Source organism: Aquarana catesbeiana, linkage group LG07 (assembly GCF_042186555.1).
Source record: "Aquarana catesbeiana isolate 2022-GZ linkage group LG07, ASM4218655v1, whole genome shotgun sequence".
Classification (NCBI taxonomy): domain Eukaryota; kingdom Metazoa; phylum Chordata; class Amphibia; order Anura; family Ranidae; genus Aquarana; species Aquarana catesbeiana.
In genome coordinates this window covers 7,213,833-7,227,318 of record NC_133330.1, presented here as the reverse complement: position 1 = coordinate 7,227,318, position 13,486 = coordinate 7,213,833, and the positions used below count along the sequence as shown (strand labels likewise).

The 13,486-nt window shown below is 44.1% G+C and overlaps 1 protein-coding gene across 1 annotated transcript in view; it reads right to left on the bottom strand.

Annotated features, from left to right (window-relative positions):
- The window catches only part of MGP (matrix Gla protein), a 14,242-nt gene extending 2,343 nt beyond the window's left edge, over nucleotides 1-11,899 (bottom strand). Inside the window, exons 1-4 of the mRNA XM_073591551.1 lie at nucleotides 11,794-11,899; nucleotides 8,235-8,353; nucleotides 4,795-4,830; nucleotides 2,977-3,049 (exon numbers count right to left, since the gene is read on the bottom strand). Coding sequence (XP_073447652.1) covers nucleotides 2,977-3,049; nucleotides 4,795-4,830; nucleotides 8,235-8,295 — 170 coding nt within the window. The 5' untranslated portion in view covers nucleotides 8,296-8,353; nucleotides 11,794-11,899. The remainder of the gene's footprint in view (nucleotides 1-2,976; nucleotides 3,050-4,794; nucleotides 4,831-8,234; nucleotides 8,354-11,793) is intronic.
- Between the last annotated feature and the right edge of the window lie 1,587 nt (nucleotides 11,900-13,486).

Below are 13,486 nucleotides of genomic sequence, written 5' to 3'. Positions count from 1 at the left end.
ATTGTTATTTGCTGTTACGTTCGGTCATTTCCCCACATGCCCCAAACTGTTCCCATTCATTGTATATAGAAGACATGGCTTCCTTTTCGGCTATATTTGCTCTGTATAACGGATCTTCTGGATGTACATCTGGCTGATGGGCCGTAAAGAATGATTTCTATGGCTCCGCCCACTGTCCTGAAGTGAGGAATGATCCTCTTATTTTTGGGATATGGGATGGAATGAGACATGGTAATATCCAGGGCCGGGAGAAGGGGGGTGGGCAGGAGGGACGGCTGCTCTGGGCGCAGCGGTATCATGTGAGGTGGCGGGCGCTGCATGGAGAGTTCCTACCTATCAGCTGGCAGGAGTCATGACAGCAGCTTCAGAGTAACATTTGCGGGGAGGGGGAGGGAGAAGAGGATTGGTGCTAGGAAGGGGGTTTGGAGGAGCGATATGTGCTAGGAGGGGGGGTTTGGTGGTGGTGGGATGGTGGACATGTGCTAGGAGGGGGGTTTGGTGGTGGGGCTGGGAGGTGGATATGTGCTAGGAAGGGGGTTTGGTGGTGGTGGGGGGTGGATATGTGCTAGGAAGGGGGTTTGGTGGTGGTGGGGGGTGGATATGTGCTAGGAAGGGGGTTTGGTGGTGGTGGGGGGTGGATATGTGCTAGAAGGGGGGGTTTGGTGGTGGTGGGGGGTGGATATGTGCTAGAAGGGGGGGTTTGGTGGTGGTGGGGGGTGGATATGTGCTAGAAGGGGGGGTTTGGTGGTGGTGGGGGGTGGATATGTGCTAGAAGGGGGGGTTTGGTGGTGGTGGGGGGTGGATATGTGCTAAAAGGGAAGTTTGGGGGGGGGGGGATATGTGCTTGGTGGGGAGATTGGAGGAGAGAGGATTTGTACTAGCAAGAGGAAATTTGGGGGCAGCAGTGGTGTACAATTTATTTTAGGAGGCAAAATTTTGGGGTTTGTACCAGGAGGGGGATTTGTGTTAGGAGGGGGGCTTGGGGGAGGGGGGATTGTGCTAGTAGGGATGATTAAGATGTATTTTTGCTAGGAGCTTAAATCTGGGGGGGGGGGGGGGGTGATAGGAGGGGGGATTGGAGGGGGGGGAGGATTTGTACTGGCAGAAGGAAATTCAGGGGTGGCAGTGGTGTGTGATATATTCTAGGGGGCACAATTTGGGGGGATGATTTGGAGGAGTTTGTACTAAGAGAGGGGATTGGGGGGGGGGGGGTTGTTGTACTAGGAGGGGGATTTGTGTTAGGAAGGGGGATTTGGTTGGAGGATTTGTGCTAGTGGGGATGATTTGGGGGGATTTGTGCTGGCAGGAGGAAATTTGGGGGCGGCAGTGGTGTACGACTTACTTTAGGAGGCAATTTTTTTTGGGGGGGGGGGGGGGGTGACTTGGAAGGGTTTGTACTAAAAGAGGGGATGGGGGAGGGATGGAGGATTTGGGGGGAGGTTTTGAGCTAATAGGGATTATTAGGGTGGATTTGGGCTAGGAGAAGAAATCTAGGAGTCAGGAGTTGTGCTGGGGGGGGGGGGGTTGTACTAGGAGGGGGATTTGTATTGGGAGGGTGGATTTGTGCTAATAGGGATTGTTGGGGGGGGGGGGGGATTTGTGCTAGGAGGGGGAATTTAGAGGTGGGAGAGGATTTATGCTCACATGGGAAATTTGATGGGTAGAGGATATGTGCTAGGAGAGGGGATGGGGGGAGGATGGAGGATTTGAGCTAATTGGGATTATTAGGGGGGATTTGGGCTAGGAGGAGAAATCTGGGAGGGAGGATTTGTGCTGTGTGGGGGGGGGGGATTTGTACTAGGAGGGGGATTTGTATTGGGAGGGTGGATGTGTGCTAATAGGGATTATTAGGGGGGATTTGTGCTAGGGGGGGAAATCTGGGAGGGAGGATTTGTGCTAGGAGGGGGACTTGTATTGGGGGGGAGGATTTGTGCTAGGAGGGGGAATTTAGAGGTGGGAGAGGTTTTATGCTCACATGAGAAATTTGAGGGGTAGAGGATATGTGCTAGGAGAGGGGATGGTGGGGGCAAAGATTTGTGTTGGGTTGGAGATTTCAGTGGGGCGGGGTTGGGGGGGGGGGGGGATTTTTTCTGACACATAATGCTCGTACATTTTGTTTGAGGGCGGGGGGGGGGGGCGGGGGGGGCACCATTTGGCATCTTCGCCTTGGGTGCTAGATGGCCATTTTTCTGGATATAAATATTTTTTTTGTCTTGCCCTTTATAAAATACTTGCTGCATTCCCCTGGCCTGACATCAAGTGCTGCATCTTCTGGCCAACATCACCCACCTCATACGTGGTGGACCCAAGGCTGTCATGGACCCCCCACCCCCAGTGGAGCATTATTGTGCAACCTGAGATCCCGCTCTTCCTGAACTGACCTGCATTCTCACATCATTACCTCTGATGGTCATTTAGTCCAAAAAGAAGGACCACCCATTCCCACCACCAAGGAAGGACCAGTGATGTCACCAGACCAGCCTGGAGACTGCAGGGAAAAATTCATATATAGGCTTTAACTTTCTTCTGCTTCCCTGCCATTCCCACCTATGGAACTAAGAGAAAAAACCTCGTAGAAGGTCCAGGGCATGACTTGGAGGTTATTTAGGACTAAGGACTCTTTCTCTGCTCCTATGTGACAATACAGGGTGCATAGCAGCCAATCACAAAACACCAGCGCTGTCACAAAAAAATACATAGGAGGGAGTATATTTCTATCACTCCAGACAGTTGAACGGAGTAGTGGGAGAGAGAAGGAAAGGAAAGTGTGATGAGCTCTTGGTGGAGCCACAATGCAATTCTTGTAATCACATTGTAGCCCCATTAGGCACCTCTGGAGTTAGTATGCCGGTCCTCCAATCATATGCATGGAATCTTCTCCCTGCGTGGAACTGACGGTTTTCTGTGTGCAATGCTAACAGCTGAAATTCGCAGAACTCCAATTGATATTTTATTTCTATAAGAATTCGTTATTACCTTTCGTGCATCCTTGAGGGCCTTTGCTGGGTGCTCATAAAGGTGTTGGCAGTTCTGGAGTTCACAAAGGGGTCTGTGGACAGTAGAAAAAAAAAAAAAAAAATAATAGTTTGTAGAAAAACCAGCATCAGAGGTACAAGATTGTCCAAACTATCGATTAAAATCAAGGTGAGATGTGCTCGAAAAATCCAACGGCATGCTGAGCTCCTGAAGAAGATGTCTCATGAGCACTGAACCATGAATTGCTGGTCTATAGATCATGTAGGAATGCTTATCCAAATAAATTCTGAATCTCGGCTTTCCTTCCCTCATTGTTGCCTGTCAGCTCCTCCCCTGACAGAAGCCCAATTTGTGGACAATCCCAATGTTGACCACAGGCAGAGGTCTGTTGCTACCTCCCTTTTTTCTTTTTTTTTTTTTTTTTTTTTTAAGCTGGCCATAGATGGATCGAAATTCAGCTGGTTCAGCAGGCGCTGGCCAAATTTCAAATCATCTATGGCCAGGGGCGTTGCTAGGTCTACAAAAGATCTGGGGCTAAAGCCCACAGCAGCGTAGTAAAGATAGTCATACGCTTGGGTGGGAATACACATGTATATACTGTAATATACGTGTGTGTGTATATCCCCCAGAGAGCCCCCACTTACATCAGGGTCCCCAGAGAGCCCCCCTTACATCAGGGTCCCTAGAGAGCCTCCCCCTTACATCAGGGTCCCCAGAGAGCCCCCCTTACATTAAGGTGTCCAGAGAGCCTCCCCCTTAAAATCAGGGTCCCCAGAGAGACTCCCCCTTGCATCAGGGTCCCCAGAGATCCCCCCCACTTAGCTCAGGGTCCCCAGAGAGCCTCCCCTCCCCTTTGGAGACCCCTGCAGAGACTCGGGGCTATGTGCCCCAAATTCAGGGTTATAGCCCCAAAAGCCACCCCCTAGCGACGCCACTGTCTATGGCTATTTTCATTCCTGAGAAGTCAATCTAATGGTCAACTCTCATGAATGGGCTTGTTGGAAATTTATACAGGATTTATATAGTGCCAACAGTTAGCACATCACATTACAATATAAAGGGAGTCAGTACTGTTACAATGCAATTCACTACAAGATGGTTAGGAGGGCCCTGCTCCTGAGAGCTTACAATCTAATAGTGAGGAGCAAGTGGTACAAAAAAGGTAAGAACTGCAGGGGATAAACTGATAGAAGAATTAAAAGTCTGGGTGCTAGGTGGAGGAGTGATAGGCTTCCCTAAAGAGATGAGTTTTCAGGGATCACCTAAAAGGTGGCCAGAGTAGAAGATAGCCGGATAGATTGAGGTAAAGGGTTCCAGAGGACGGGAGAGGCTCTGGAGAAGTCCTGGAGGAGGGGACGAGGGAACTAACGAGCAGGAGGTGTGGGGAGGAAGGTTTGGGTGATATTTTGAGACAAGATTGTTCAATATATTTATGGTGAGGCTTTTGTGGTGACCTCTCCCCATAATTCCTGGGTCTGTTTCGGTCCATCTGGCAGTTATGACAGAGAAGGTCAGACGACCCGGGAACGGAGCATAGAGATCTCACCAACAGTGTCCCAGAATTAGAGAATTTAACTACCCAGCATTTATTTTTTCTAACATTCACAAAAAAACTGTTTTGATTGGACGGACACTTTGGGAAAGTCATGTTTTTAATTCCCTTGTATCTATCTGATCAGATATGTACTTCCCTCTAAGCAACAATTCCATCCAAAATCTCACATCGGGACAGCAGAGAGCAATTAAGAGTCTCGGCTCCGTCATCTCACCGGCTTCATTGGGTTACGTAAGATTTAAAGAAAAAAACAATCCTCTTACCATAATGTTCATAAGACTCGTGACTTTCATGGGAATCTGAATACAAAGAGATCAAAATAAGTTGATCAGTATTGTTGACATGACTTGTAGTTAAAGCAATAAAATAATTCTATATTTCGCTCACTTTATATCTATATATAACATTTGTACTTAGCGATGGGAGTTATCTTCTAGGCCAGTCTATATCTATGTCATCGTATACTGTATATAATAATAGGACTAAAAGCAAATAGGTGTATTATATACATTATGTATGCTGCATAGCAAGAAGAATATGGCTATAGGTTCTACAATTTTACCAAAAAAAATGAAAATTCAATTTTTTTTTTCGATAATTAATTAAATTCACTGATTTCAATTTTTTGTATTTTTGCAAATGTTCCTTCACTTACATTTTCCTTTTTAAAACAGTTTAACAAACATCCATCTAAAAACCTACAAATTGAAAACTCGAAGAACATGTTGAAAGACAACGCGCTCTTGTTTTATTTATTCTGACAATGTTTCACATAAAAATATACAGTGTTTTTTTTTCTCCCCCCCATCCCCCCCCCTGTTCATTTCGAGGAATATATCATGGGGGAGGGGGTTGTTTGTTCTCCAGCAGAGGAAACAGAGAACATTTTTCCCTGGAAAAGTCATCAGCAGCCTCGTTCTGTGGGATTTGATTTGGCTGATCGTTTATTATTATTACAAACATTCTGGACTTGTGATGGAGGTAGTGATTGGTCTAAGTGAGGTTTATGTATTACCCAACATAATTACAATTACATCAAATAAAAACTATAAAAAAAATATTGAAACAATAAACATTATTGGTTGAAGTTGATGTACTTTGTGTCCTTTTTTTTTCAACTTGACCAACTAGGTTGTGTTGAAATTCTTTTTAATAAATTTAGAAAAAGACATAACAATACAAAAAAACAGTCAAAACAAAAAAGGTAGTATTCCTAAAATAGGTACAAGAAAAAAAAAAAAAACATAAAAAAAAACCCAAGGATTCCATATACCCCACAAATATACATATAATAACCAGATTACTATACATAGAAAGAAGAAAGAGGTTAAAGAAAAATATGGTGGGAAGAGAACCCTCTTTAAAACATAGATACCTTTTCCGGTCTTCCTCCTAACTAATTATGGTCTAAAGTCCACCCAACCTCTCCATCTAGTCCCCCCTCCCCCCCTCAAGTAATAAAGAGAGAGAGAAAAAAGAAAAAAAAACACGATAGCAAAACATAAACCAGAGGTGTAGAGGTGTAAGCTATTTATCGTAAGTATGAGAGAAGTACCTGGGGGACCCCTATGTGGTCCCCCCCGCCCCAATTCTACCCATCACTTCCCATGAGGGCCAACTTTAACCACATCCCATCCTATATATAGATATATGACTGCCGCAAGGTGGCTTTGCTATCCTGGGCGGCCGTCATATGACGTCCTCGGCCTCCCGGCTGTCTAGGGGCGCGCGCTCCCGCCGCGTCACTTGGGAGCCGATGCGCGTGCCTGCCGATGGCCGCCGGTCACCCGCGATTGCCGGTTAGAGAACAGGAACGGGGATCTGTGCGTGAAAACGCACAGCTCTCCGTTCCTGTCAGGGGAGGGGAGACCGATCGTGTGTTCCCAGTACAGAGGAACACCGATCTGTCACCTCCCTCCAGTCAGTCCCCTCCCCCCCCACAGTTAGAATCACTCCCTAGGTAACACATTTAACCCCTTGATCGTCCCCTAGTGTTAACTCCTTCCCTACCAGTGACATTTACACAGCAATCAGTGCATTTTTTTTTAGCACTGATCGCTGTATAATTTTCACCAGTCCCAAAAAAGTGTCAAAAGTGTCTGATCTGTCCGCCGCAATATCGCAGTCCTGACTTAAAAAAAAAAACGCAGATCGCCGCCATTACTAGTAAAAAAAAAAATAATAATAATAAAAATGCCATAAATCAATAACCTATTTTGTAGACACTATAACTTTTGTGCAAACCAATCAATATACACTTATTGCGATTTTTTTTTTTACCAAATATATGTAGAAGAATATATATCGACCTAAACTGAGGAAGAAATGTTTTTTTTTTAAATTGGAATATTTATTATAGCAAAATGTAAAAAATATATATATTTTTTTCAAAATTGTCGCTCTTTTTTTGTTTATAGCGCAAAAAATAAAAACCGCAGAGGCAATCAAATACCACCTAAAGAAAGCTCTATTTGTGGGGGAAAAACGATCACATGTCATATGTGTACAGTGTTGTATGACCGCGCAATTGTCATGCAAAATGTGACAGCCCTGAAAGCTGAAAATTGGCCTGGGCTGGAAGGGGGTGAAAATGCCCTGTCGCTACTTTGAAGAGGAAGATCGTTGTTAGGGCAGCAGCTAGCTACCCTGACCCCGACACCCTCTTCTTCAGCGGGCAGTCCGCTTTTTAGATAAAGGTGTCGGCCCCTACCAGCACGCCCCAATTTATGCATCCACTCTCAAGAATAACAAGCAGCAGCAGTAGTAAGATGCTCTGTCTCGAGGAATCTTCCTTGTTCTTTGCAAAGAGCTGGAAGAACACTGGAAACAGTGGGGGGGGGGGGGTCCCTGTGACCGGTTACTGCTGCCCCCACAACCCAGATTCTGGGACACTTCCTGGGACATGGGCATCTTGGTACAGCTTAGCAAAAATTGTGACTATCCCAGATAATCCGGGACAGTTGGCACGTATGATGTAATTCAAGATTATCATGGGCCCCACATGCAAACGGCAGAAGTGACGTATCACGCTCAAGCCACCCTACGCGTTTCGTCAGCACGCTCTGACGTCATCAGGGGTCATCAAGAACAGGAAGATTCGCTTGCAATTTATTGATTATTCACTTATATTGGACACTGAATAGTTATTCTTTGGACTTTATATATGTATTTTACACGATATGCATATGATTGTGTTTGCTGACACTGTTTGATGCGCTTTTAGCATTTGCACTTTAAAGGTTTTTCTTGAGAGAGCGCGGTTCAAATTAATGAATTTTTAATTGATTTTTTCTTCACTCATTTTTTTACATATAGTTACATAGTTAATCAGGTTGAAAAAAGACACAAGTCCATCTAGTTCAACCATAAAATTATTATTATCTATTATTATTTTATTATATATATTTTGTTGCATTTGTTTTTAAATACGTTGGCGCTGTTTGTGATCGTCAGGTTTGGAGGTTTGATGGATCCTAGCTCCTTTAGGACAAATAAAAACAAAAACTATTTCTGATCATGAAATAAAGTGTGTTTAAAGTTTTCAGGATGTTTCAATAACAATGTTAATCCCCCCCCTCCCACATTATCATTGACTATATTGTAACATTGTTCCTTTCCCACGAACAGCCTATCATTTGGAGGATCACCATCCCAACCACCTTGTACTCTGTCATTACACAACGTTACCATCAATTTTGCGTACCGTAAGCGAGGGTGACCACAGCGGCCAGCGCCAGGACCAGGAGGACGCCCAAAGTCTTCATGCTGCTCTGCCCGGTTCCCACAGGAAAGGAGATTCACCCGAGGAAGTGCTGAACACGTCTAGAAACAAACACAGCGAGTTCTCTGTTAGACCCGACATCTGGGCTGGGATGTTCTGATGGGAGGTGTCTACGGACTCTGCCCAGAAAAGGGTCCCGGGGGGGGGGGGGGACAATAGAGGTGGGGGAGGCGGGGAAGGTGGGTGGGTGGACAAAAGGGGAAAGGGTCAGAATATCTATGTTTTATCAAAGACATCTGCTTCTTCTATTTCGGACCTATTTAGATGAGTGATAGAAAAGGAAAGATACGGCTGCCCACCACCAGAATGATCCAACCTAGATTTATTTGGTACATGAAAGTCATAATGACTGCCACCAAGACAAGGACACAGAACAGGCGTCGCGTTTCACGCTTGACTAGTGCTTATTCACATGTGAAACGCGTCGCCTCTCCTGTGTCCTTGTCTTGGTGGGAGTCATTATGACTTTCATGTACCAAATAAATCTAGGTTGGATCATTCTGGTGGTGGGCAGCCATATCTTTCCTTTTCTGTAACTTTGGTGGCGAGCTGTGGCTTGCACCCGGCCCATCCTGATCTATCGGATTGTTATCACCTGGAGCAGCATTACTCGTCGCTGGATTTCCCTAGATCAGTGATGCACGCAGGTTAAGGCGCATTATATTGGCCATAGGCGTAAATAAATATTTTTGTATTATTATTTTTATAAAAAAATATTTTATTAATTTTTTGTATTATTTATATATTTTTTTATTTTATTTATTTTTTTATCATAACTTTTTCTTACAATTTTTCTATTTTTTACAATTGTATTTAATAATATATTATTATTTTTATCCAATTTTTTAGGAGCTCCATTGGGGGGGCTTTGGTTTGATATCAGAGGTCTAAACAGACCCCTGGTATCTCACTTTTAAGACAGAGATTTCCCAGTCTCTTCTTCTGTAGCCAAACAGCTGGGGGAATCTGTGCAACCCAGCATGATTAGGGTGTGCCCAGGCACACCTGGCACACCCTGTGTGCACTCCTGTGATATTGGTAATACTTAAAGTGGTTGTAAAGGCAGAAGGTGCATTCTCTGCATTAAAATGAAAAATCTTCTGTGTGCAGCAGCCCCCCTCACACTAACCTGAGCCTCAGCCTCCTGATTGGCTGAGACACAGCAGTGGGAGCGCCATTAGCTGTCAAAGTCAGTGAGCCAATGAGGAGGGGGGGAGGGGCCAAGCCATGGCTCCGTGTCTAAATAGACACACGGAGCCGCAGCTGGGCTCGGGTGCCCCCATAGCAAGCTGCTTCCTGTGGGGGCATTTGGCAGGAGGGAGGGGCCAAGAGTGCCAAAGAGGGACCCGAGAAGAGGAGGATCCGGGGGCCGCTCTGTGAAAATTCACTGCAACAGAGGAGGTAAGTATAACATGTTTGTTCTTCTTAAAGAAAAAATAAATAAAAATTTGACTTTACAAGCACTTTTTAAAAAAAAAATAACAAACATGTCATACTCACCTTCACTGTGCAGCTCGTTTTGCACAGAGTGGCCCCGAACCTCCTCTTCTGGGGTCCCTTGGTGGCTCTCGTGGCTCCTCCCCACATCAGATAACCCCCCTAGGAGAAGCGTTCTCCCCGAGTCCAGCATTCGGCGTCCATAGAGGCCGAATGTATGACTTGGCCCCGCCCCTCGGCGCTCGCAACATTGGATTTGATTGACAGCAGTGGGAGCCAATGGCTGCGCTGCTATCAATCTATCAAATCAGGATACAAGACAGCAGCTGGAGTTGGTGTGCTCGTTCCCGTTGTGCAAATTTCGGGGCTCAGGTAAGTATAAAGGGGGGGCTCGGGGGGGGGCTGCACAGAAACACACACATTTATATACATCTGTGTTACATTTGTATACATTAATATTACATTTACCGTATATACATGTATTTATATACATATAATATATATATATATATATATATATATATATATATATATATATATATATATATATTATATGTATATAAATACATATAATATATATATATATATATATATATATATATATATATATATATATATATATATATATTATATGTATATAAATACATGTATATACGGTAAATGTAATATTAATGTATACAAATGTAACACAGATGTATATAAATTTAAAATAAATACAAATGTAACTATATATATATAATAAAGCTTGTCAGAATGCAATTTTGGATCCAATCTTCACATTTTACTCCCAGTAGTTGCTGTCCCATATTTCTTTCTATTACTCTGTTCCATGTACAGCATGTATTTTCTCCCTCTACTGGCTATCTTCATGTCAGGCATTGCAATCAGCATCTGTGCTGAACAAGCACTTGGTTATTAGAAGCAGGCAGTATGAGCCAATTAGCTTATCAGAGTATACTGTAGGCTAGTAATGGGAGAAGTGGAACAGTAAAGCACAGTCAGCTGTGATATATAAAATGTAATCTAAATGTATTTCAATATAATACAAATTTATTATAAATATAAATGTATATATATATATATATATATATATATATTATAATAAAGCTGATCAAAATGCAAATTTTTTATCTAATCCTCATATTTTACTCTAAGTAGCTGCTGTGCCATATTTCTATTACTCTATTCTAGTACGGCGTGTACTTTCTTCCACTGCTGGCTATCTTCATGGCAGACATTGCAATCAGCATCTGTGCTGAACAAGCACTGGGCTATAAAGCAGGCAGTATGAGCCATCAGCTTATCAGAGTATAGTCTAATAATAGGAGAAATGGAACAGTAAAGCACAGTCACTGTAATATGTATATATATATATGCCATTACCTTTTGTACCACCACCCTCAGTGTAAGCTCTATGAGCCGGGCCCTCCTGTCCCTTCTGTATTGTACTGTCATTGTGATGTCCCCCCTCTACATTGTAAAGTGCTGCGTAAACTGTTGGCGCTATACAAATCGTGTATAATAATAATAATAATAATAATAAAAATAATAATAATATATATATCTATATATATAAAAATGTAAACAAATGTAACATAAATGTATATAAAAATATATAAATGTAATATAATTTTACCATGAATATATTTGCAGTGTATGTAATATACTAGTATATAAATGTAATAATATTTCTTACAAATAATTCATTTACTCCCAGTAGTTGCTGTCCCATATTTCCATTGCTCTACTCCACGTGCAGCTTCCACTTTCTCCCTCCACAGGCTATCTTCAGTGTCAGACATTGCAATCAGCATCTGCACTGAACAAGCACTGGGATATAAGCAGGTGGTCTGGGCTGGTAATGGGAGAACTGGAAGAGTAAAGCACAGTCACTGTGCAGCACTACTAAGAAGACAGAAGAGCCTGTTCATAGTATGATGAGGATATATAATAAATAGGAATATATTTGGATCTGATATCTAATAATAAGGAATAAATCTTGTCAGTAGGGATCGGTGATCCGGCGTGCCTCCAGTATACTCACCGAGGTGGCTCTGCTCTGCGGCTCTGGTGAGGAGTTGTGAAGATTTTCGGGTCCAGGAGAATATTTATTGGGACGGTCCCTCCCCCACTCCCCGTGTTACCGTCCCCCCCCCTCATCCAAACACCCCCCCTTACAAACCGCAGGCACATGGGACCCTAATTGGCTGCAGACCGCGCCGAGCGTTCACGGGTGAAGTGAGGGGAAAATCGAGGCCAATTCCCCTCCTCCGCACGGAACATAAAGAGTCTCTAAAGAAGTCAGCGACCGCTAAGAGGGCGACTGCCAATAAAACCTCATTTCCAGACGCCTCTCGGCGGAGGAAGGTAAAGTGCACCTGTCCGGCCGGACCTGCGTCATCGTTTTCATCTCCGGCTACAGAGAGACGTCTAAAGTGCAACGAAAACACTAAAATCTCAGAAAAACTTCCACGCCGAGTGCGACAATGTTTATTCAAAACTCAACTCCATCATTGTTCCAAAAATAAAAAACCTCTCAGGGTAGAAGAATATCCTTATAAATGTATCTAAAAATGTAATACAAATGTGTATAATAAATATTTACAAACATGTATATAATGTACATCTTATAAAAGAGAACATTAGACATTAATGGCTGTGTGTTGAGTTATTTTGAGGGGACAGAAAATTTACACTGTTATACAAGCTGTACACTCACTACTTTACATTGTAGCCAAGTGTCATTTCTTCAGTGTTGTCACATGAAAAGATAGAAGAAAAGATTTACAAAAATGTGAGTGTCCCTCATCACCACCGCACCAGTCATAGTGTCCCTGATCACCACCACACCAGTCATAGTGTCCCTCATCACCACCGCACCAGTCATAGTGTCCCTGATCACCACCACACCAGTCATAGTGTCCCCGATCACCACCACACCAGTCATAGTGTCCCTGATCACCACCACACCAGTCACAGTGTCCCCGATCACCATCACACCAGTCATAGTGTCCCTGATCACCACCACACCAGTCATAGTGTCCCCGATCACCATCATACCAGTCATAGTGTCCCTGATCACCACCACACCAGTCATAGTGTCCCCGATCACCATCATACCAGTCATAGTGTCCCTGATCACCACCACACCAGTCATAGTGTCCCCGATCACCACCACACCAGTCATAGTGTCCCCGATCACCACCACACCAGTCATAGTGTCCCCGATCACCACCAAACCAGTTACAGTGTCCCTGATCACCACCACACCAGTCATAGTGTCCCTGATCACCACCGCACCAGTCATAGTGTCCCTGATCACCACCACACCAGTCATAGTGTCCCCGATCACCACCACACCAGTCATAGTGTCCCCGATCACCACCAAACCAGTTACAGTGTCCCCGATCACCATCACACCAGTCATAGTGTCCCTGATCACCACCACACCAGTCATAGTGTCCCCGATCACCATCATACCAGTCATAGTGTCCCTGATCACCACCACACCAGTCATAGTGTCCCCGATCACCACCACACCAGTCATAGTGTCCCCGATCACCACCACACCAGTCATAGTGTCCCCGATCACCACCACACCAGTCATAGTGTCCCCGATCACCACCAAACCAGTTACAGTGTCATTTCTTCAGTGTTGTCACATGAAAAGATAGAAGAAAAGATTTACAAAAATGTGAGTGTCCCTCATCACCACCGCACCAGTCATAGTGTCCCTG